Here is a 26538-nt window from a genome sequence, read left to right on the forward strand (position 1 = left end):
AAGCGAACTTTCCCGAAACATAAACAGAACACTGGTAGTTGGTGACATCTGAGAATTACTAAATCATCTCACTAAACTAGGCTGTCTCTTTTGGTCTGTACATGTTTAAACAACAGTTTAAATTATAGTACCCCGGGTCCATTTGTGGACGATCTTTACCTTGATTTTTTTAACACTCTCAGCATTTAAATTGCTATTAATATCCTGCTATTCTTTCCATATAAAGACGATCCTGATCCTCAAAATTAATATACAGGAATTTATTCAGAACTTGCATAGATGAAAAAACAAACAGCAAACTCCAAATCTATATTAAGAATAATGATACCTCAAAACTCGTAAGCAAAGAAGGTCTGGAGTCTATTTCATAAAGGATGTGAGTCTTAAAGGCAGCTTAAATTTAGATGAAGTAAGGGGATCTCAGGGGGCTAAGATCACATTTGAGAAAATCCCCAGAGGCAAGCAGTCTCAGAAGGCAATAGGCTGAGGAAATAAACACCTAAGCATGAATTGAAAAAAATATATTATTTGATCTTTATCAACACTTAATTAACTTATTCTTATAAACAACCGTAGGAAGTAGACAGTGCTATTTTCCTATTTTATTGGTGAAGAACTTGAAAGCACCAGAGATTAAGTGATTTAACAGACATGACCAGCAAAACTGATGCTACTGTTAACAACCACATCATTTTCCCCAACACTTTCCAGGTCATGACACATGCAGAACACAAAACTTGTGAATTAACTGAGATTAATAGACCACACACCCAGGACCCTGAAACTGCCCTCTAGACTGAGAGGAATCAAGATCTTGGCACAGTGGTAACTAATTTGTATCAAAACTCAAAGCTTCTCAGCTATCCTACAGGTAAATTCTGTAGCATGCTGCTATGCCTGTGTGTTAGGGATTAAGAGGAGATACAGTAGAATGGGTAAGGAAAATTCAAATTACAGAGGGTTAGCTGAAAACCTGGAGAAGGCAATGGTACCCCACTCCAGTACTCTTGCCTGGAAAATCCCATGGGCAGAAGAGCCTAGTAGGCTGCAGTCCATGGGGTCGCTAAGAGTCAGATACGACTGAGCGACTTCACTTCCACTTTTCACTTTCATGCATTGGAGAAGGAAATGGCAAACCACTCCAGTGTTCTTGCCTGGAGAATCTCAGGGATGGGAGAGGCTGGTGGGCTGCCATCTATGGGGTCGCACAGAGTTGGACACAACTGAAGTGACTTAGCAGCAGCAGCAGCAGCTGAAAACCAGGTAATTTGGATAATTTGGATTTTATTTGGTTGATGATAGGGTTCTTGAAGAATGACATTATTTTAAGAGGATCTTAACAACTAACTACATGTTTAAAGAATGATCTGGGGGACTTCCCTGATGATCCAGTGGCTAAGACCCCACACTCCCAATAGAGGGGCTGTGTTCAATCCCTGGTAAGGGAACCAGATCTCAATGCTGCAAATATGACCTGATGCAGCTAAATAAATACATAAATAAAATAGTTTTAAGACTGATTTGGAAGGAGCAAAGTCTTAAAGACAGTTTTTGTATCTGTTGACAATTCAAAACTACCAGAGCAATGGCAGTGTGGATGAGAAGGAGGAAAATAATTTTTTTGAGAGGAAGGAAAAACCACTAAGGTATAAAAAGTATTGGCATCTTGATAACAATTTGAATTTAGAATTCAAATTACCCAAAGGCTCAAAAACAAAGGCAAGCCAAGAGAATGAGATATTGATGGAATGGCATCTTTGGGAAGAGAAGCTAATTTGGAGATGGTGATATGTAGGAACCAGTAAGAACTGGCTGAGGCTTCTTGCTATTGGAGGGGCAGTGGTTGGTTTGGAGACAAATGTTTTAAAGTCACAAGTCTAGGAGCAATATTTGAACTTGATGGGCCTGGATGGCCTCCCTGGAGTAGTCAGTGTAGAAAGGAAAAATCAAAGGGGTAAGTATAAAACTCACCGGATAAGCAGTCATACTTTGAGAGGTGGCTTTTGTGACCTGATTGAACCTGGGTCTCCTGTATTGCAGGCAAATTCATTACCATCTGAGCCACCAGGGAAGCCCACAATATTAGGTAGACTAGACTTAGTCAAGAAATTAGATATGCTGAAAGGTATCAACATATTATTCCCAACATAATAACTCACCTGTCATGTCTTAGCACAGGATCATCTCAGGCACTATATCTCAAATTTCTAAGCCCCAAATATTTTGGGTCTGTCTTCCATAAGTAGTCACTCTTTCAGTCCCTATAATCACCTTATATGCTCTTCTGATTCCACTTTTCTCAAGTTTAAGGGTTCAGTTCAGTTCAGTTCAGTCACTCAGTCATGTCCGACTCTTTGCAACCTCATGAACCGCAGCACATCAGGCCTCCCTATCCATCACCAACTCCTGGAGTTTACCCAAACTCATGCCCATTGACTTGGTGATGCCATCCAACCACCTCATCCTCTGTCATCCCCTTCTCCTCCTGCCCTCAATCTTTCCCAGCATCAGGATCTTTTCAAATAAGTCAGCTTTTTTCATCAGGTGGCCATAGTATTGAAGTTTCAGCTTCAACATCAGTCCCACCAATGAACACCCAGGACTGATCTCCTTTAGGATGGACTGGTTGGATCTCCTTGCAGTCCAAGGGACTCTCAAGAGTCTTCTCCAACACCACAGTTCAAAAGCATCAATTCTTCGGTGCTCAGCTTTCTTTATAGTCCAACTCTCACATCCATACATGACTACTGGAAAAACCATAGCCTTAACCTTTGTTGGCAAAGTAATGTCTCTTTTTTTTAATATGCTATCTAGGTTGGTCATAACTTCTCTTCCAAGGAGTAAGCTTCTTTTAATTTCATGGCTGCAGTCACCATCTGTAGTGATTTTGGTATAGTGATATAAAAACACCGTCACATAAGCCAAAAAGGGAAGAAGCTTTAAGAAGGAGGGGTTAGTCCATACTGCAGAGGGACATCAGGAAAGATGAAGAACTAGAGAAGGTCCTTAGACTTGACTGTGAGGAGGGTGCTGGTAGCTTAGGAGAAAAGTAATTTCATTTATACAGTAGATTTGGAAATATCTGCCTTACTTACATTACAGTCCTAGAGGTGAAAAATGACAGTCCCATTAAGTAAAACACAGACATTAAAAAAATGAGTTGCTTTTCTAAAAAGCATACAGTGCATTGCATTTACTACCTAGAAGCACTTTTGTTTATTTTATTGATTAATTATCTGTTGGCAGTAATGACCTGCTTTGGGACAATATTTATATTTTGCGGTATTTTCTCATATATCTTATTGGAACCTGTGATAGCCATATAAAATTTTACAGAAGAAAAAAAAAATCAACTGTCTGAAAACTTGTCTGAGGTCACCAACATACAGAAGAGTGAAGCTAAATCCAATCCTAGTTTTCCTCTACACATATCTAAACATACTCCCATGCCAAGATTTCTTTGAGATGTGTCTGTGATGCAACTAACCTGGGGATTCCAGTGTTTCATAACAACTCACCTTAATGAAGTCAAATTCATGACCTTGACCTTACAAGTGCTTGCTCTAACCAATTTAACAAACTAGCTGCTAAAAATCTTAGTCCAATGCACTGGAAGCAATAACATTGATAAACCAAATTAATAGTAGCAGTAGAATTAATCTCATGATCGCATGCTAAAATTAACAAATTTAGCCATAATAAAATGAACAAATATTTGGTTGCCTACTATATGCCAGGTACGTGCTCTTTTACTTAATCTTCCTGACACCCTAAGAGTTATTTTTAACTTAATTCTACACATGACTAAATGGAAATCTCCAGTTTACTGGAGCAGAGACCAAAGATGTGAGTCAGGATAAGATTTGTTTGTGAACTTCAAATACCAAATAATTCTATAAATTTTATTTTTATTTTTTCTGTGACAATGGAAAAATACAAAAAAAGGGAGGTGAACTAATCCTTAAGAGAGATAAATGCATCCTCTACATAGAGACAATCTTTGTCCTATCTCCTCCCATTGTCAATATCAGTTCTTCAGCATCATTGTGTCTTTTGGCCTCTGATAGTACAGGGTCCATGGGTGGTTTCACTGGCTTGCCTGCTCAGTTCATCTAGACTCTGTGACAGCTATTTTCATACCATCTTCTCTGATGTGCCAGAATCCTTCACTTCTCGCCTTCCCTATCCTGACCTGGTGATCTTGGGACAGTGAGGTTGTGTTACCTGCTGTAGGATCACGCTGACTAATGAGTGTACAGAGTCAGAGAATGTCCACTGTAAACCCATATATCTCATCTGACCTGGGACCTCACAGCTGCTCCACTATTCTGATATTCATGCTTGCTTAATTTTCCGTCACATTCTCCCAGTGGCTTTCTTTAATCATTTAGAGCCTCTGTGAGACCTTAAGGGCCATGCCTCCCTGCCCTCCCTTTCACTACCTGTTGTCTGTTGTGTCAGGGAAGATAGTAAGACCATCCTTCAGACCCAACTGCTGCACCTCCCCTGCCCCACCTCCTCTCTATCTTCACCAACGTTCCTCCTCTGTCTTTTGCTCATGGAAAACTGTTGGCTTCCCTCCTGGGTATCCTTGCACTTGTCCAAAGATATTCCTCTGTGATCTTTTCCTTACCTACACTCTCCTGACTTCTCAAGAAACTTCATCTAACCATGGATCATTCTTTTGCCTGACTATTTCTTTAAATGTCTCCCTCTCTGTGACACCTTCACTTCTGTTTATGAACACATTCACTTTTACTGTGAAAACAAAATGAAATGCAAATGAAAACTAAAATTTTCTCTAGTCTGCTATCCTTTCACTGTGCTGCCATATTTCTCAAAAAGAAAGATCATATCTCCTTACTCATTTGTTTGAGCACTAATTTCTCATACACTGCTTACTACCTTTCAACATGGCTTCTGCCCACCATGCATTCTAATCATTTTTAGCTTAGAAAAGTGAATTCTAAGAATGGGTGCCCCAGAATGCAACCATGCCAAATCTATGTGCTTTAGTTACTAAGTTGTGACCGATTCTTGCAATGCATGGACTGGAGAGCACTAGGCCCCTTTAAAGCAGCTCTTAGAGGGAAGTTAATAACAATAGAGACCACCCTTAAAAAATAAGAAAAATATCAAATAAACAACGTAACCTACCACTTAAAAGAATTGGAAACAGAACAAACAAAACCTAAAGTCAACAGAAGGAAGGAAAAAATAAAGATCAGGGAGGAAATAAATAAAATAGAGCTTAAAAAGCAATTTAAAAAATAATAAAACTAAGAGTCAGTCCTTTGAAAGGCTAAAAATGGGCAGCAAGTAGGTGCCAAACTCTGAAGCATGATGACTAGTTTTGAGTAAAGATAACATCCAAATTAAATCATTACAAACACAGCAGTGTCCATAGATGCTGTGCTCAAAGCTTGGAGATGAAATATGGGGGAAAATATAAGTAAGGAAATGAGAAGATAACAAATGGGAAGATGACATGGAATATGCAAAGAGAGTTGAGATGCTGTTTGAAGGTTATGGTCATGATTGCCTTTATGAGTTCCATGTTATAGAAATGCTTTGTCTCCAAAGCTAGTAGTCATGGAAACCAAGCTGGGGTCCTTGGAGACCTTGGTACATTCGGTAGGCTGTCTCCCATCTCTTCCCCAGTGTCGCCATATTGCTTTGGATTCTTTTTATTTTTCCATTTTTATTGGAGTATACTTGATGTGCAATGCTGTGTTCAATTTTAGGTGTACAGCAAAGTGAATCCGTTTCATATACATATATCAGTTCAATTCAGTAGCTCAGTCGTGTCCGACTCTTTGTGACCCCATGAATCACAGCACGCCAGGCCTCCCTGTCCATCACCAACTCCCAGAGTTTACTCAAACTCACGTCCATCGAGCCGGTGATGCCATCCAGCCATCTCATCCTCTGTCGTTCCCTTCTCCTCCTTCCCCAAATCCCTCCCAGCATCAGGGTCTTTTCCAATGCGTCAACTCTTCACATGAGGCAGCCAAAGTACTGGAGTTTCAGCTTTAGCATCAGTCCTTCCAATGAACATCCAGGACTGATCTCCTTTAGAATGTATATATATATATATATATATATATACATCTCCTTTAGAATGTATATATATATATATACACACTCTTTTTTTAAGATATTTTTTCCATTACAGAGTTTTGAGTAGAGTTCACTATGCTATCCAGTAGGTCCTTATTAGATTTATGTTTCATAAATAAGTTCATCCGTACCCATTTTTTGATTCCACATATAAATGCTATCCTATGATATTTGTCTTTCTCTGTCTAACTTACTTCACTCAGTATGGCAATCTCTAGGTCCATCCATGTTGCTTAAAATGGCATTATTTTGTTCTTTTTTTATGGATGAATGGCTCAATATTAGGAATCTGCCTGCGGATGCAGGAGACTGGGGTTGAATCCCCAGGGTTGGGAAGATTCCCTGGAGAAGGAAATGGCAACCCACTCCAGTATTCTGCCTGGAAAATCCCATGGAGGGAGGAGCCTGGCGGGTTACAGTCCATAGGGTCACAAAAGAGTTGAACACGACCTAGTGACATTAAACAACAATATTACAATGTATATATGTACCATATCTTTTTTATCCATTCCTCTGTTTGTAGACATTTAGATTGCCTCCATGTCCTGGCTATTGTAAACAGTTCTGTGGTGAACATTGGAATACACATATCTTTTCAAATTAGGGTTTTCTCCAGGTAGATGCCCAGGAGTGGGATTGCTAGGTCATAAACTTTTTTTAGTTTTTTAAATAACTTCTGTACTGTTCTCCCTAGTGGCTGTACCAACTTGCATTCTCACAAACAGTGTAAGAAGGCTTCCTTTTTTTTCCACACCCTCCCCAGCATTTAGTGTTTATAGATTTTTTGATGATGACCATCTGGCCAGTGTGAAGTGATTCTTCCTTGTAGATTCTTAATACCTAGATGTTTATAATCATTGCCCAAATGAGGTCCCTGCCTCCAGGTTCTTTTCTCTCTCTCTCTCCAGTCACCCCACATGTTGATGCTAGTATCTGACTTTCTTTTCATGTAGCAAGAACTAAGAAAATGTGACTGAATGAAATAATGAATAAGTGGATGAAAAGAATTCTAAAGTTGCCTAGGTCACTATGGCCCTCACAAAGATTTTTTAAAGTAATAAATTATTTTTAAAAAAAGCTCTTTCATAAAACATACTATTTTACCTGAACCAAGATATCTTGACAAATGGATAGGGAACAGGAAATGGAGGTCATTTTAAGGTATGTAAGACTGGAAAAAAAAAAAAAGCCTACTTTTCTTAAAACTTAAATATTAAAGGGGGCTTGAATCTGCAAACACACACATACTTTCGAAAATTTAATTTGCTAAATAGTATTTTGTGGTCCACTCTTTACAGAAAGCTAGAAATTATATGGAAGTAGATGTTAAACAGCCAGTTAAAATGCTAAAATGCCAATAAAATTTGAATTCAACCTGTTCCTTCCACCAGGTGACAGACACCAATGTAGATCACCAATAATTTTAAAAATCACATAATTCTTAAGTCTCGATTTCCCATAAAGTGAAAATGCATCAAAATAATGATTATTTTGCAATGTATTTTTATTATTGAATTCATTTTCTGTATATGATTATTATATTGGAAAACACATGTTTATATTTTTATTACTATGTTTTCATTTAAAATTTAGCAATTATGGTTTGTGTAAAGTGTCAATTTAAGAATTGTTTAATTATTTCTGTAAGGCACTATCACTTTATTTTTCATTTCTAGTAGATATTTGAAATTGATATTTAGCTTTCAAATCCATTTAGAACAGTCTCAACATGGTTTGAAAGACTCTTGGGAACCAACATGAGTTGGATAATTTAGAAAAATTTCAAAATGCTAACATCATGTAAAAGGAAATCTTGTGCAACAGAAATGAAAATGAACCAACCTTTTGATTTTCCTGATGGGAAATAATCTTCAGTTCAGTTCAGTTTAGCCGCTCAGTCATGTCCAACTCTTCATGACACCCATGGACTGAAGAACGCCAGGCTTCCGTGTCCATCACCATCTCCTGGATTTGCTCAAACTCATGTCCATTGAGTCGGTGATGCTATCCAACCATCTCATCCTCTGTCATCCCCTTCTCCTCGCACCTTTAATCTTTCCCAGCATCAGGATCTTTTCAAATGAGTCAGTTCTTCGCATCAGGTGGCCAAAGTATTGGAGTTTCAGCTTCAGCATCAGTTCTTTCAATGAATATTTGGGACTGATTTCCTTTAGGATTGACTGGTTTGATCTCCTTGCAGTCCAAGGGACTCTCAAGAGTCTTCTCCAACACCAAAATTCAAAAGCATCAATTCTATGGCGCTCAGCTTTCTTTATAGTCCAACTCTCACATCCATACTTGACTGCTGGAAAAACCTTAGCTTTGACTAGATGGATCTTTGTCAGCAAAGAAATAATCTTAACTTTATGAAAAAAAAATAATATTGCTGGTGATGCTTCAGGTAATTTTCAGGAGAAATTTTTTAAAAGAATGTGTAAGACATAAGAAGGCTTGACACCAATCAGGTTCAGTTCTGGTCAGTCTGGAATCAACAAGGTCTCTGTTTCCATCTGCTTATGATGAATTACTTTTTCACGTTAGCAAAAATTCAGAGCCTCAGAACCGTTTTGGCAGCTGTGCAGCATTTGACCCATTTTTTGGTGATAAATTATCAGATGGGATTAACTGCACATTTTTCTTTTTCAAATAAGAAACTTTTCTCCCTGTCCCTACAGACTTATCATGGGTCAACGGGCATCAGTGACAGGCCAGGAGGGGCTTTTGGTTTTATCATATGCTTCTCCTGGGAACCTTTAATTCAATTTTTGTTACTTGCAGAAGTTGGGGTGATTTGTTTTATAAACTTTGTTTTTATCATTGTTGATAACAGTCAGACATTGTCTTTAACTCAGAATCACCATAAAGTAAATGTGTCCTGCAAAGGGTCAGATAGTGAAGATGATAGTCTTTGTGGACACATGCATCATCTTCAGGCCTACAGTTATAGTATAAACACAGCTCTTAACAATACATAAACATACGTGGGTGGGTGTGGTCCAAAAAAAAAATGTTATATGCCAAAACATGCATAAGGAAGTATCACACCACAATGTACTGCCCCCTGATCTAAGGGAGAATCTCTGTGTGATGTCAGTGAGAGAAGAGGTTCAAAGGACTTCAGAAATCTTAGCCACTCATGATGTATAATTTGTTATGGTTCAGTTCCTCCAAAAATAAATATTACATCAAAGTAATGTGCTTTAATGGAAACATACATTAACATATGTAAAAGAGATGACCAGTGTGAATTTGCTATATGACACAGGAAACTCAAACCAGGGCTCTGTGACAACCTAGAGGGGTGAGATGCGGTGGGGAGTGGAAGGAAGTTTCAAGAAGGAGGGGACATATTATACCTATGGCTGATCCATGTTAACATATGGCAGAAACCAACACAATATTGTAAATATCCTTTAATTAAAAATAAATTTTTTAAAAAAATTGGAGATGTACAGCTAAAAAAAATGATGTGCTTTAGAAACCCAGATTCGCTTTCCCTAGTTGCTTTTAGAATAAGTTATAGTTTGTTGATTGAACAATTTTTTCACTCAACAAGCCTCTACTGATCAATACTCTATCAGCTACAGGTATGATATAAATTATACTAAGCCTTGATCCTAGGATCTACAGATTTGAAGAGAGGACATATTTCAGTTTCATATTAAAATAGGCTCTGAGATAATTTTCAGTTTTATCTTTTTATAAATTTTTATTGAAGTATAGTTGCTTTACAAAGTTGTGTTAGTGTCTCCTGTACAGCCAAGTGAGTCAGCTATAACATATACATATATCTCCTCATTTTTGGATTTCTTTCTAGGTCACCACAGAGCACTGAGTAGAGTTTTCTGAGCTACACAGTAGATTCTCATTGGTTATCTATTTTATGAAAAAGGAAAATGTTAGTTACACAATTGTGTTTGACAGTTTGTGACCCCGTGGACTATAGCCAACCAGGATCCTCTGTCCGTGGGATTCTCCAAGCAAGAATACTGGAGTGGGTAGCCATTCCCTTCTCCAGGGCATCGTTCCAACCCAGAGATCGAACCCTGGTCTCCTGCATTGCAGCCAGACTCTTTATCATCTGAGTCACAAAGGAAGCCCAATCAATAATCTATTTATGTCAATCTCAATTCTTAGCTTTTCCCCACTAGGCCAGCCTTTGACTGCTACTTTGTAACTCCATCCAGGGGAGGGCAGACACTGATTTTGAACTTTCCTGTGTTCTATCTTTTCACTCCACCCAAAGAACTTTTGAAGCCAGTGTTGCTCTTGGCTTACTTTGTCTCTACTTAAGAAAAAGAGATTCAAAATATTAGCTACTGTGTCATACTTCTTTATTTTGAAGTTAGGGGAGGGTTGAGTTTCAATTCCTGTTGTCTCATTGAAGTAACAATCTGACCAACCAACCCCTGCATTTCCCCTGGGAGACAGTTGAGCTAGATAAATATATTTTAAAACCTACTTTTTAAAAAGCACTGCTTCTGGTGATGATGGCTGAAAGGAAAGAACAGCAATAGTAATTCAAACATTCTTCCAGCCTGTCACTATGACTCAGCTCCAAAAAATGACTATACAAGTGTTCTGGGAACATTTCATTCATATTTCTAACAGATTTTAAGAAATATTTCTAGTCAAACTTAGAAACAACTTCTACAGACTCTAGGTAATAAGAATTATTGAAGTTGTAAGATTTGAATTTGTGACCTCATGTTATGAAAAGCTTATCTCATCCAATGAGGAAAACAAGTTAGTTTTTAAAATTTGAAGATGAGAATAATGGAGATTTCATAGACTGAATCTATGCCATTAAAATCATAGTAATTCAGTAAACTACTTGAAATAAGAATTTCTAGGAAGACGTAATAATTAAAATTTTAAAACAGGAGCTGAACTTTATTGTTTACTATAGCTGAACTTTCTGTAACCAAAGACTTTCATGACAATGATGATTATTAAAGTTAAGCTCATTTGTTGTGAACAAATGTGTGCATCTTCCTAGGAAAATCTTTGTAATATTTCCAAGCTGATGCTGTCTATATTCACTTTATTCCATGGTAACACATTAAAATTTTTCAGAATTATTTCACATTGGTAGAATATCATATATACTAAATTATACACCTTCTAAAACTATTGCCAAAATAAAACAATGAGATTACCAGATTCCAACATTCCTTAGAATACTAAACTGTAACTTTAATATATGAAAGAAAGCTTGTGCCTGTGGACACTGACTTTTTTTGGGGGGGGGTGGGGCGTAGAATTCCATTACAATGGTACACTAACTTTTATTTTTTTTTTTTTTGAACTTTTTATTTTGTATTGGTGTATAGCTGATTAACAATGTTGTGATAGTTTCAGGTGAATAGTGAAGGGATTTAGCCATACATGTATCCATTCTCCCTCAAACACCCCTCCTATCCAGGCTGCCACAAAACACTGAATAGAGTTCCATGTGCTATATGATAGGTTCTTGTTGGTTATCCATTTTAAATAAAGCAGTGTGTACATGACCTTCCAAAATTCCCTAACTATCCATCCTTCTACCTCTTGCAGCCATTAATTTGTTTTCTAAGTCTGTGAGTCTCTTTCTGCTGGGACACTGACTTCTGATAGATAAAAGTGGGGACACAGCTCAATAGTTAGTCTGTTAAAATTGATTTCCCTGGAGGAATGATTGTGCATTTTTGATGTACAGGTGTGTGAAGCCCTAGGATATGACCTAAGAGTCCAACAATGACTAATTCAAGTGAAAGGAAATTAATATTGACCATGTATTTAGCTCCAGCATTAAGTTGAAGTGAAATATTCGTAGTTCTGAATGTGAGGTTGTAGATTCCAATAAGCCTAGGATGCTCAAGGAGGAGGATATGGTATGCTCCCTGGGAGATCTCACCTGCTTGCTGTGTCTTCTTCAGGATCTGTCACTGCGAAGGGGATGAGGAGAGCCCGCTCATCACGCCCTGCCGCTGCACAGGCACCCTACGCTTCGTGCACCAGGCCTGTCTGCACCAGTGGATCAAGAGCTCTGACACACGCTGCTGTGAGCTGTGCAAGTATGACTTCATCATGGAGACCAAACTCAAGCCCCTGCGGAAGGTACTGTGTTGCCTGGACCAGTTTAAGAGAACTGGCAAAACAGGCTTCTCTTTTTTTAATTGAAGTATAGTTGAATTCAGCAAAAATGTACAGTGTTTCAGGTGTACACCAAGGTGATTCAATTATACATACATATTAAAAACACATTTCCACAATAAGATTTTTCTAATGTGCTAATATCCACTAAGACTACACATCATGTGTTGGGCTCAATATGGAAAACACAGTCAAGTTTTCCCAGATAATTCTCCATACTTCTGTCTTAGGTTCTGGGGCTCCTGATTTTTGTGTCACTCTCCAAAGTCACAAAACCATGTGCATGTGTATGTATGTGTGAACATGTGTATGCATGTGTATATGTGTTTGTGAGTGTACCCAAATATACCTATGGATCAATGTAACTGAATTGATGGAAGGGGACTGTAAGAACATTGTACTTACTGAAGTCAATTCCCAAGAAGGTTAGATAATAGACCACAAAGATTAAACAGTATGGAATCATGTAATGTTTTGAAAACCAAGCATTTGGTAAGAAAGAGAATGATCTCTTCTACAAGGTGTGGAGTCTTTCTTGTGTTTGCCCTTATCTGGGGATTTGGTTTTGTTGTGGGAGTGTGCAATTTCCTCAGTTTTGTCTCCTCACAACAAAAATTTGAAGCGACAGACGTTAAAGCCCTTGGACAGACCGTGTCACAGCTCTCAGACAGATCAGTGTTACAACTCCATGTTACAGCTCAGTTTTATTTAGAAAATAAAGGAAAAGTCATCTCTGAGGTGTGAGGGCATGCCAACTCAAAAGACATGAAAAGAGGAGAGAGAGAGGCCCCCGGCCCTTTGGCTCCTCTTTTTATATGTCTTTTCCTCTCCCCGGGCCTCTCCTATGTAAATTGGGCCAGCCAGGAGTGCTGTTTGTTCTACCCGAGGTCCTCACTCCAGTCCTCAACCTTCCTTTGTTCTGTTTTCATGGGCTTTTCTCTTCCTTGTCTTTAGCCATCGCCATTCTGGACTCCTTTTTCCTATTCTAACCACCCAGCAGTTTGATGGTTCATGTAAGAAAAGTATCATTTTCCATATTGTGTAGTATTTTTAGCTACAAACTTAATCTTCAAATGTGTCATTTGTGTTATATTTTCCTAAATAATGAAGATAATAATTGAGATAAGTATAAAGTTAGCATCTAACTCAATGCTGGAAAAGGATAGATTATAAAGGAGCAAATGAAGACAATGGACTTTACCTAATTCATGTGTGATAGCTTTGTCATTGTTGTTCAGTCGCTAAGTTGTGTCTGACTCTCTGTGACCTCCATGGACTGCAGCATGCCAGGCTCCTCTGTTCTTCACTATCTCACAGAGTTTGCTCAAACTCATGTCCATTGAGCAGGTGATGCTATCTAACTATTTCATCCTGTGCCACCCTCTTCTGCTTTTTCATTCAATCTTGCCCAGCAATCAGGGTCTTTTCCAATGAATCAGCTCTTCATATCAGCTGTGATACTGTGACCCCGAATTTTAGGCTCCCAAGTGGTGGGTGGTGCTCGTGGTAAAGATCACACCTACCAATGCAGGAGATGTAACAGACACGGGTTTGATCTCCAACTTATCTTTTTGCCTAACTCCGGCCTTACCTATATGGATACTTCAATTTCCAAAGGAGAGTATGGAGACTGCAATTTAAATAGCAAATCTGGCTAGAGTTGCATTTTCATTTAAATTTCATGCAAAGAAAAGGTGGATAAGAGTGATGGGTTCCAGGGCAAGCAGAGTGTAAAGCAAACAAGAATTTTCCAAAAGGCATCCAATTGGTGGCTGGCTACTGCAATTCTTCATTAATTCTGTAAACTATGGAGAGACAGAATAAATAGTCACCGCTTTGCAGTAGCCTTGATTTTTAAAATCTGCCTGTGGTTATAGATGTCAGAATTGGTGCACAAAATATCTTTGAGTTATGGATTTTTTTAACATATGGGGTGACCTGACTGCAAAATAGGTGAGACTCTGTTCCTCCAGGTCCAAAAACAATCTATGCCAGAAATAGAGATGGACCCTTCCTCCTTGCCCTTTGCTCTGTCTGCTGAAAGATGCTATATGCTGTCTGGAGCTGCTAAATGACACATCATGCTTTGTGATTCTGTAAATTTTTCTTCTTACCCCTCAGGGAAATACCAATTGTTTCATGATATCTGTATAGTTCTCCATTTTTTTTTTTCAACATACATCGGTACAAAATTTTCATTTCAACTCTGTCAAAAATAATATTTCAATTTGAGAACAATCTAGAATAAAATATTCTAATTTCCTCTTCTTCATGCCATCTACTGTCATGGTCTGGGCGTGGGTTGGAAAACAATCTCCAGACATGAGACAGAATGAGAGGTAAATAAGGTTTATTAGAACAGGAGACACTGTTAGAACAGCATGCCAGTTCAATGGAGAACTGTCACTGAACAAGAAGTCCTTAGTCCACTTCATACACAGGGTACGAGGACTGGGATAGGGGTCTAACCAGTCATTTGCTGATTGGATGAGGTATGTATCCTGAGTGGGGGAAGAGTTAGGCAAACACCTTCTCCTTATGGGATAGGAGGGGAGATAGGTTATACTGCCCAGGAGGACCTGAAATCCATTAATAGTTAAAACATGGGGGGAGGAAAGATGATAAGTGTTTGGTTTTTCTGTTCCTGCATTCCAAGAGCCTCCTGGGTTTTATCTGCTGTTTTTATCCTTGAGTCACTACATCCCTCCCTCTCTTTATTTTCAGGGCCAATTCTTTGGCCCCTTTTGATATTCTGCTCATGTCTAACTATCTACTTACTTCCCTTCTCAGGCATTTGGGAACCCAGTCTCAGGGGAAAAGGGGTGATGACCACTCTGGCTTCTTCAGGCTATACAGGGGCATTGTAGGGCTCTGGGTTCCCTTTGTTTGCTCTCTGTCAGGGTACATTTATGGAGGGAGAGGAGAGTCCTTGGAATAATAAGGTGATTTGTTCAGCATTGTCTGGGTGTTGGCCAGGGAATATCCTTGTCATACTATCACTTGGAGATTTGTTGTATTCTAGAAGAAACAAACTTAACAAGAAAGTTAAAGATATTAATAGAAGTAGAAAAGCTGCTGGGGAACTAGCCAGGAGAACCAGGAGTAGACATTGGTTCATGATGTTTGTATTTCTGTAGGTATGAGAAAATGCAAGAACTTGGATTCATAAAATATTTACCTGAAAACATCTGACTCTCTGAAGGCTGGTTCTTCTGGGTTTTTCCCAGAGCACAGTGCCTTATTTTTGATCTCCACCCTGACCTACTTTCAGGGCATGTCAGCAGCTTGCAGTGGTCATGATGTAATCTTTGTAGAGGCAGCTGGCAAGTGCCAACTTCCAGTCAGCAGGGTCCCTTCACAGCCACATATTTGGCCATGTTTGGGAGGCATTTCATGGCCACTGTGTCCTGTGGTGCTGAGAAGGCTCATTTCTAAGTCCAGGGAAGGTTCCATTGACAGGCCACTCCGTGTGCCTATCACTGGACCAGGCCTCGCAAGTAGCAAACGTCTCTGCACCACACCTGTCTCACTAGCCTCTTGGTCCAGAAAAATATTCCCTCTTGTTGCTTCTTCCCTTATCTAGAGTTATATTACTGCAATCATTGATCACATATGGAGTAATATATAAGAAACAATTTTCTGAAACAAGCGACATAGAAAATAATACAGCTAGCAGTTATTAGTAAGGTCACAAGCCAGAATTTTAGTCAAGAACTTTCATTAGGTATAGCCCAGTATACCCCAGGTCATCTGACTTACTTAAATGAATATAGTCAGGTGTGAATCTCCTGGTTGTACATCACGAAGCATCTGACTTTCATCCAAAGATTGGTTATTGAGATTAGCTTTAGAAACAAACTTAGAGTGTCCTTTTTAATAACTTAATTAATTAAACCTTTTAGCAATATAACATAACAACAAGGAACTAGCTCAGAAGTGAGTCGTAGTAAACATAGACCATAATTAACAAAACTAGAACTTAATATTCGGAGAAGGCAATGGCACCCCACTCCGGTACTTTTGCCTAGAAAATCCCATGGACGGAGGAGCCTGGTAGGCTGCAGTTCATGGGGTCGCTAGAGTCAGACACGACTGAGCGACTTCACTTTCACTTTTCACTTTCATGCATTGGAGAAGGAAATGGCAACCCACTCCGGTGTCCTTGCCTGGAGAATCCCAGGGACGGGGGAGCCTGGTTGGCTGCTGTCTATGGGGTCGCACAGAGTCGGACACGACTGAAGCGACAAAGCAGAACTTAACATTAAGTGAAATATAATTTATTTGTCATTGTGGGGGCATTAACCTCATAGCCAGGGAAAGCTTTAACTCATCAAATAAAAATGAGGTTTGTCAGGGAGCTGGGAAAATCCAAGTGGCCATCTTGGATTTCCCATAGCCCTGACTCTTTGATTTACAGCTATTGTTCACCCATTTTTAATTTCCCAATTTAGGAGTAGACTGTTGTCATGTTTTAAAGACATCAGGATAGCATAAGTGTAACCGTGAGGGCTTATTTTTTGTAGAAGCAGAATGAGATTTGTCTACATGTACCGTATTCTGGGCTCCAAATTCACTGCAGATGGTGACTGCAGCCATGAAATTAAAAGACGCTTACTCCTTGGAAGAAAAGTTATGACCAACCTAGATAGCATATTCAAAAGCAGAGACATTACTTTGCCAACAAAGGTCCGTCTAGTCAAGGCTATGGTTTTTCCAGTGGTCATGTATGGATGTGAGAGTTGGACTGTGAAGAAAGCTGAGCACCGAAGAATTGAAGCTTTTGAACTGTGGTGTTGGAGAAGACTCTTGAGAGTCCCTTGGACTGCAAGGAGATCCAACCAGTCCATTCTGAAGGAGATCAGCCCTGGGATTTCTTTGGAAGGAATGATGCTAAAGCTGAAACTCCAATACTTTGGCCACCTCATGCAAAGAGTTGACTCATTGGAAAAGAGTCTGATGCTGGGAGGGATTGGGGGCAGGAGGACAAAGGGACGACAGAGGATGAGATGGCTGGATGGCATCACTGACTCGATGGACGTGAGTCTGAGTGAACTCTGGGAGTTGGTGGTGGACAGGGAGGCCTGGCGTGCTGCGATTCATGGAGTCGCAAAGAGTCGGACACAACTGAGCGACTGAACTGAACTGAACTGAACTATAATTTTAAATAATGCTTCTTTACTTTACCAAAGTAGCAAAAGATTTTAAAAACAAATATAAATCACTTAAAGGCAAAAAAACTCATAATCTGTTATCCAAAGCTGCATTCTAAAAAAACTTTGTTCCCTTAACATAGAGAGTAAACTAAATTCCAGCCTGTTACCAGTTTACCAGATAACAAAAAAAAAAAAAAAAAAAAATCTGCTTATTGGTTAATCTTAGAAAAGTCTTTTCCATAAATCTTGAAGTAGCAGTATTCTTGCAAAAGCATCAGAGTGAAACCATAGAAGGCATGTTTAAAATCTGATTAAATTGCAATTGACAATGTAGCCTAGTCATTGCTGTGACTTGTAACACTTTAACATGATAACTAGAATTATAATTGACCACATTGTATCAGGGCATATCAGATCTATATGAATTCCACATAATTTTAAGACATCTATATTAGTAACATCAACCATACAGTATAATCTGAGAAGATTTATCACCCCTTCAACAGCACTGCCCATGTAATTTAACATGTCCAATGAACCCGGATAGTTTAATAGCTCTTTGGATGTCTCAGGGGCCCTCTGAAGCATCCCAAAGTCAGCTAGAAGTCAAGTTATTTAGAAGTTTTGTTGATAAATATCAAAAGGGTTTATAACACTGTCAGATAAAATAACATAGATCACTGTGAAACGTTATATTCACTTAGCCAAAGTAACAAAGAAAATTTCAAAGGTAAACATAGACGAGATCACTTCAGAAGTAAAGAAACTTAAAATTCATTATCAAAGTTCAGCATCTCAAGAAAACTTGTATTTATGCACAAAACTCTTGCCTTGGGGTCCACTTTCCATAAAACCTTGTCATTTTCTGTACCCATTACTTTGTTCTCCCACCCTGAAACAGCCTCCTGTATGTAAGTCAGACCTACTTCCTTTTCCCTTCATAAAATGTAATTTTATTCCTCATACCTTCTTTACTGAAAACACACATCCTACTTTCCTTAAATGACCAAGAACTGACTGTTATATTAGCATTTTATAGATTGATGAACATAAATACCAGTAACAATTTCTAAAAAAAATTCTAGAGAACATCTCAGGATGGCATTAAACATTATTAATTAATAGTCCAAAATCTCTATTTTCTCTGTCTGTAAGAGGAAGTTAGTGTTCAGTAATGAATGTTTCAGAATCTTGTTTTATTTGTAAATGACTTGCTTATTCAATAAGCTACTGTCACTTAGCTTAGCACAACCCTAGAAATTCAGGTTACCAAAATCTGGAGAGACTATTTTAGACAGATATTTCTAAAGTGTAATTATTCTTAATAGTTTATCTAAAAACTCATATCTCATTTACATTTTTTAGAAGTTTTTTTTTTTTTTTTTTTTCTAGAGGTACTTTCCTTGTTGACAAACTTGTAACAGGTATAACAATATTTAGTTTATAGTAAACCTAGGCACAATGAAAATCCTATGTTTAATGACTCTTATCCATGTCTATAATAGATTAGCAAACAAACATTAATACTAGATATTTAATATTGAATATTTCCCAGTTCACGTGAATCTGAAATTCATTTAGGTTAATTTCTCTTGTATTTAGAATTGTCTGATTTGTAAGTGCTTATTTTTCTTTACCTGGAGAAGGAAATGGCAACCCATTCCAGTATTCTTGTCTGGAGAATCCCATGGATGGAGGAGCCTGGTGGGCTACAGTCCACAGGGTCGCAAAATTAGAACTCATTTACAACTTCAGCAATATTGAAAAAAACAAAACAAAAGACACACTATAACATACATAAATCCAGACAGACAGAGATCTCATAGTTTTCTGCCTGAGATTTAAAACATTTCTTTGACCCTTTTTGTGTGTTGGGGGTGGGGGTGGGGGTAGGGGGGCTTGAAGTTCTAATTGCCCAAGACTGAGGTTTCAGGCAAAATGGGCAGTGTATTTCAAGGACATGGGAAGGGTTAACTTCAAGCTTTTCCCTAGGCAGGTCTTTTAACAAGCTAGTTGTTTTTAATTGCATATGCAAAAAGAACCAGTTTTACAGTTTCCAAGAAAAAAAAAATTAATTTTAATCAGCTTTCTCTGGAGTCTAAAGAATATCATGGCCATCCTGTATCTAAAAGTCATCTTTCCTTTCTGTAGTCATAGTTTTACAGCTAAAATATAGACCAAATAGTGCTTTGACTCTGCTATCAGGGCAGATCAGCTGATTAAAATCTTGGATTGTCCCTCTGGGGGAACGTGAGGTCTTTGTCCCATCAGAAGAATCTGAAGGGTTAAGGGAACTTACAGGAGTGGGGGAAGCCTGGTCTTTCCCCATCCTGAGAAACAAGAGTAGTTAGAAGGGAATTCTTTAGGATGTTCAGGAGTCGGGGAAGCTTGGTTCCCTCCCCCCTTGAGAGAGAAGCGTAGTTAGAGGGGATTCTTTAGAATGTTGAGAGTTTTTGATCCTTCAGGCTTTTGAATATAGGAGAAAAACCTGGACCAAAGGTAACCTCAGAATCCTTTCCTAGAGATCATGTGGATATGAAAGGTCAAGTAGAGGTCATCTAAGAAATCTGGTGGAGCTAGACAGAAGGGAACAGGACATAGGGAGGCAATAGAACGTAAGGAAATTCGGAGTCCTTTTCCTGTTTTTGGTAAAAGCTAGTGTGCCACTCAGAGACCATTTTTGGGGGCCCTTAGTTTGTATTGGAGCCAAGCCTTTTGCAGGGTCAAAATTTTCCAGTTTCTAAGAATGTAGCCAAGGGGTGAGTCTGAGAGAGGCTCTCAGGATTTACCAGAACCCACTCTTAGCCTACCTGCCATAGAATGGGGTACTGAGAGTCACCGGCTACAGAAAGGCGTCCCTTCTGTCCCAGTGATCTCCCCATGCGACTAATGGCACAAAATGGCCGACCGTCCCAACAGTTGTGTCCGACAGAAAGAGGCGACCCCGGAGAACCATGAGGCTAGGGAACCGAATGACCCGGACAGAGAAAGAGTGACTCCGGAGAGCAACCGGCTGACTCACCATCCAGCGATTCCCTGAAACCTGGAAATCATTCTTGGGATGGCCCAGAGGCAACACCTAGGCTCCTGTAAATCAATCCAGACCAAAAGAAAAGAAGTGAAAGGGACAAGAAGAAGGCTGAGGTATTCACCTTACAATCCTACCAGGGAGGCGGTGGCCAGGGGACAAAGGTCTCTGTTTTGCTTCAACCACTACATGCCTGACCTATGCCCACACAATAGTGGCTGGCTTGGTCCTCAGTTGGAAAGAAGGCAAAAGAGAGACCCTCACCTGTTCAGGTAGAAGCTACTGGGGCACGGTGAGCAGTGGGGCCTTTGGAACACACCAGAGGGTAACCCTGCCCAGAGTTCCTCAGTCATTTCCACAGCACTTTGTTCACAGAGGGTCCCTGTGAAAAAGGAGAAGCGAGTAGTAAGTAGGAAAGAGACCCCAAGCTCCCAGTACAGGCCACCAAAAATGTCGTGGTCCAGGCACAGGTTGGAAAAGAATCTCCAGACATGAGACACAATGAAAGGGAAATAAAGTTTATTAGAATGGAAGACGCTGTTAGAACAGTGGGCCAGCTCAAGGGAGAACGGACACTGAACAGCGGTCCTTAGTCCACTTTTTTTACCCAAGGTACAAGGACTGGGATAAGGGTCTTGTGGGTCCTTTGCGGATTGGATGAGGCACGTATACTGAGTGGGGGAATAGTAAGGCAAATACCTTCTCCCCATGGGGTAGGAGGGGAGACAGGTTATACTGCCCAGGAGGACCTGAAATCCTTTAAGTTAAAAAACATGGGGGTGGGAAAGACGATAAGGGTCTGGTTTTTCTGTTCCTACATTCCAAGACCCTCCTTGGTTTTATCTGTTCTTTTTGTCCTTGGGTCACTACTTCTACCCCTCCCCATTTTTGTATCACAACCAAATACATGGTGCTGGGCGGACCTTCAAAAGTCCTCTTCTACCTTCAGCTTTTCTAGAACCCTTTCTTCATATTTCATTCCCAATAAGTTACAATCCTTTCAAGAGATCTTTTTTCCCCCTCAAACAACCTGTTTCTAAATCAGAGAAAGACAGTGAATAAATCTGTCTTTTTCATCTTAATAATAAACATGTTGTGGCAACCTGTCTGTCTGTTAATGAAATGCCCTGGTTACTTTTTTCAAATGTTTCATTGATTGGTCATAAGTATTGATGAAGGGCAGCCTGTCCGCATCCTTCATCTCTGATAGCTGTTGTGTGTCCACATGTTGCAGGAAGGGGGACCCCCTCCAGGGCCCGAAACTGGGCTCTTGTCTAACACTCAGAAATTAATTGTCCGAGGAGACACATGTGCTGACAAAGCAAGAGATTTTATTCGGAAAGGGCACTCGGGTGGAGAGCAGTAGGGTAAGGGAACCCAGGAGAATGGCTCTGCTGTGTGGCTTGCAGTCTCGGGTTTTATGGTGATGGGATTAGTTTCCAGGTGGTCTTTGGCCAATCATTCTAATTCAGAGTCTTTCCTGGTGGCACACGCATTGCTCAACCAAGATGGATGCTAGCGAGAGGGATTCTGGGAAGTGGATGGACACGCAGTGTCTCCTTTAGACCTTTCCCAAGCTCTTCCGGTTGGTGGTGCCTTGTTAGTTCTGTATTTCTTATCAGGATCTCCTGTCATAAAACAACTCATGCAAATGGTTACTATGGTGCCTGGCCAGGGTGGGTGGTTTCAATCAGTGTGCTTCCCCTAACACACAGAGGCTGTCAGAGTCTAATCCAGATGCTGCTGCACTACAGCCCAGATGAGTTTCACTTGACCCACAGAGCTGAAAATCTGAATTGGTTATTATTTCATGTAAAATCCCATACATCTGTATTTGTTTGAAAGCCATTATATCTGGCTTGACTGGAACCACATTTCCATAAGACAACAATCAGTGAGCCAGCGAGTGGCTGGCCCCTTTGAGAGGTTGTTTGCCCTCAAGGACTCTATATCTCTCAATCTCGCCCTATTTCTGATCCTAAGAGATTCCCTTTCATCTGAGCGTCTCTGTGGCTCTGGTGTACAGATCTGAATTTTCAACTCATGATCTAACACAGTCCTAGACATGAGAAACAAGCATGCTATTCCTGCTTTTATGATTCATGGGCTTTAAGAACCTAGGGGAAAAAAAGACTCCACATTTTCATTTTCTCTCTTAAAATTGTGTGGCCCTGGGATAATACTTCAATGGCAGTATCTGAAATGATTTCAGATTTTGAAATGAAGTGAACAGACATGAGGCATATTTAAATGGTTCTGGGTGGTTTATTTTCATGGTACTAAGATTCATCAACAGTTTTCTTTTGGTAGTTTTTAAGTGGTCATTAAGATTGACAGGTATAGCATTTAATTAGAATATAGTCAAAGTACATCCAATTAACTGCTTTCAACTCAGTAATTCTATTACATTTTTATTACATTCTAAAGACCAATCACATGAAACAATTAATTTAGCTAATGATTCTGAATGTCTATCATTAGCTGATGGAGACAGGAGATTCTGTTGAGATGAAATGGTTTCTTAAAGTAGAAAGGTGCAAATCTTCATACTCTGATGAACCTTGAAGCGTGATAGCCTCTAAAGATATCAGTGAAACTTTACTCTATTAATTGCTACTACTACTACATCAAAATCTACAGTTAGTGAACTCATCAAGGTATCCTAATGTTCCCAGAAGAAAATCGTTAAAGTCTAAATAAAATCAAGGGCTTATCTGAGAAAAAGCAGTTTTCATCACCTTAAGTCCCTAACTCAGCTACTCTTATAACCCTCAATAGAAGTCTCATTAATCTACTGAGTTACCAAGAATCAGAAATAAGTCTCAGGGCCCAGGAAAGTCAAAAATATAGAAAGCACAGTGACGACTCAGTGCAGTCTGGAATGGCACAACAATCTTGGTTGAGAAAAGTAAACTAATCTGTTCTGAAGCTGAAGAACTGCACAGGACTCAGATTCGAATCACTCCTGAATAGGAGAAACCAGTGCTGGACAGAAAGCTAAGCTCATGAAGACAGCAAAAGCTCCTAACTCTTGTGTGTCCTCCCCTAAAAGAGTCCCCTACATAGTTTCCTATCTACAAACTATTTGGCAAATACATAACACAAAATATTCAAGTCGTGCATCCTTTTATTCCCTGTCTCATTTCTACAAATAAAATGAGGCAGTGAATCAATTTCATTAAATTACCTTTACTTTAGTAACAATTAGGTAGAACCATATGCATTTGTCATTTCTGTAGATCAATACAGTTGAAAATTGGAAAGTTCCTAAATATAAGTTCTGTAGAATTCATGATGCTAAATAAAAAGGAATAATAATTTTGATGTCTTTTTAAATTTATCAGAGTATAGGTGATTTACAATGCTCTGATACTTTCTGCTGTACAGTAAATTGATTCAGATATATATGTATATTCTTTTCCATTGTGATTTATCACAGGATATTGAATATAATTCCCTATACTATACAGCATTTTCATATTTCTACATGTCTACCATAATGACTTACAATGCTTTAGTTGAAATGCCTATTTTTAAAAAATAAAGAATTGTATTTAACAACTGCTATGTTAATTTTTTCCTTTTCTTAATTTGATATAGCATCCATCCTCTGAACAGCCAAGAGTCAATGCAAGTTACCATAGCAAATAACCACCCAAAGGGTGCTATTCTCTGCTGAGCTGGAGCTTGTAGCCTTAAAATTGGACCAGGCAGGAATGTGGTCACATTCCTAGCTAGCAATTTCTGAATAATCATACAAAATCACATGCAAAAGAAATTCAAAGTGCATCATTTACTTACCATTATGGGTGATTTGCAATTTCACTAATGCAACCACCACACTCTGGATTTTCTATTCTGTGCCAGGCATTTAGAATCTTTCATTTAATTAATTTAGTCCTCATTATAGCGCCATTGTATGCAGGCACATGAAAACCATTTTGCAGATGAGGAAATGAGTCATGTGTGATCTCACACCCTGAGGTCTCTGAGTCTACAGTGCATGCTCTCTACATGGCATCCTGCTGCACTGGGAACCTCACCCTTTAAGCCTCAAAACTTAAATTTTTATTTAAACTATTTAGTGGAAATCTTTCAAATTAAAACTTTCTAAAATAAAATTGTTTCTAAAATCTTCCTTTTTTAGTTTTAGTTTTTGTTGAAGTACAATTGATTTACAATGTTGTGTTAGTTTCAGGTATACAACAAAGTGATTCTGCTTTATATTCAGCTTATATATTCAATTTTATGTGTGTGTGTGTGTGTATATATATATATATATATACACACACATAAAATTTTCATATTATTTCCCCTTATAGGTTATTACAAGATATTGAGTGTAGTTCCCTGTGCTATACAGTAGGTCCTTGCTGATTATCTATTTTATATACAGTAATGTATATACCCTGGTGGCTCAGTGGTAAAGAATTTGCCTGCCAGTGCAGAAGACACAAGAGAGGCGAGTTCAATCCCTGAGTCAGGAAGATCTCCTGGAGAAGGAAATGTCAACCCACTCTAGTATTCTTGCCTGGGAAATCTCAAGGGCAGAGGAGCCTGGTGGGCTTACAGTCCATGGGGTTGCAAAAGAGTCAGACACGACTTAGCAACTAAACAACAACATTTGTGGATGTTAATCCCAAACTCCTAATTTATCCCTCCCCCCTTCCCCCTTTGGTAACCATAGTTGCAAAGTCTTTCTTTTTAAATATGCTTTTTTATCCAATATATTTTATTAATACTTGGTTACATCATTTTATAAACATCAATTATTTTGCAGACAGAAAACATAACAGCCTCAGTGACTTGAAACACATCTAAGGCTGTTTTCTTCTCTCTGCTTTGACAGCCTGTTGTGCTTTGGAACCCTTTCTATTTGCTTCTTACTGTTTCTTTTTCTTCCCTGTTCTCAGGAGATCTGCTTCACTTGTCTACTCCTCCAGTAGCCATTATCCCACACATCACATAGCTACCACTTTTTTGCTTTAAACAACAAAAACAAAAAAGTCAAAAGTTATAGATTCGGTCTATAAAAGGCTGAAGTCACTTCTGGATGAACTTCTGCACAATTCTCTTTGATTGCTGGCAAGAGTTTTAGTAGGTGTGTCATGCTGGCATCATTCTATGTTCTTGGCATTCTCGGTAGCATGCTTCTTAATTCTCAACTTACAAATTACTTGGGATTACATGTTCAAGCCCTCAACAAATGAAGTTTTGATGTCTCCAGGCTGTCCCGTGATAATCAGAGCCCAGGTCTGGGGAGTAGGTTTGCTGTTTTATTTTTTCATAAGCATAGAAGATTGGAAGCAATGAAAATATCTGCCTTATTATAGGGTTAGATAAGACTCTCTAGTACTTCTTGCAGCATATCCATACTCATAATTTGCAATGCATGCTTGTTCTCCCATATTCTTGCTGAGTTTTGGTTCCATTAGCATATGAGCCCTCAGTGACTCTTAGAAAGTGATTCTATTTTCACACTCACAGTCTCTAAATGATCCAGTGAGTCTTTCACACAGATTTCTCATGTTCAGTGGTGGCATTCCCCGACCCCAGCACTTCCCTTACCTTCACTGAATGAAGGGCTTCATTCAGTGAGAAGGAGAGCCCAACAGGCTTTTAGCTGATTATTGTGGGGTGGGAGGGTGTATATAAACCACAAAATAACAAAAAGAAGGTAGATCTCCTGCCTTGCAGGCAGATTCTTTACCATCTGAGCCATGAGGGAAGCCCCTCATTAAAAGAAAAGTATTTCAATTGGAGCATCATCTTCCCCACTAAAATGTTTTTCTCGTTTTGTTTCTTGTTGATGATGTTTATTTGTTTTATTGCCTTACATTCATGCTCTCAATTGGACTGCAATTGATATTTCAATTAAAATAATATTCCAGAGTGAGTAGATAACAAAGCTGGCATGTCTGTGTCAGATATGGAAAATACAAGCATCTCACGAATTTTTTTGATAAGTACCTGGGAGTTATCATATGGCCTCACCCTTTTGTCTTTTGATGAAACACTCATGGGTCAATTAGTCTTTAAAATTTCAGAAACAAAAAAATACCCATGTAGTCAACTGAAATAAGTATTATAGAATAATTAGTT

At 39.0% G+C, this 26538-nt stretch overlaps 1 protein-coding gene across 3 annotated transcripts in view; it reads left to right on the top strand.

Moving 5' to 3' along the window:
* Positions 1-26538, top strand: part of MARCH1 (membrane associated ring-CH-type finger 1) — a 1103404-nt gene that overhangs the window by 1011306 nt on the left and 65560 nt on the right. For all 3 annotated transcript variants that reach the window (XM_027543679.1, XM_027543680.1, XM_027543678.1), the window contains one exon: positions 12039-12219. In XM_027543679.1, the coding sequence (XP_027399480.1) occupies positions 12039-12219 (181 nt within the window). The remainder of the gene's footprint in view (positions 1-12038; positions 12220-26538) is intronic.

Source organism: Bos indicus x Bos taurus, chromosome 6 (assembly GCF_003369695.1).
Source record: "Bos indicus x Bos taurus breed Angus x Brahman F1 hybrid chromosome 6, Bos_hybrid_MaternalHap_v2.0, whole genome shotgun sequence".
Lineage (NCBI taxonomy): Eukaryota > Metazoa > Chordata > Mammalia > Artiodactyla > Bovidae > Bos > Bos indicus x Bos taurus.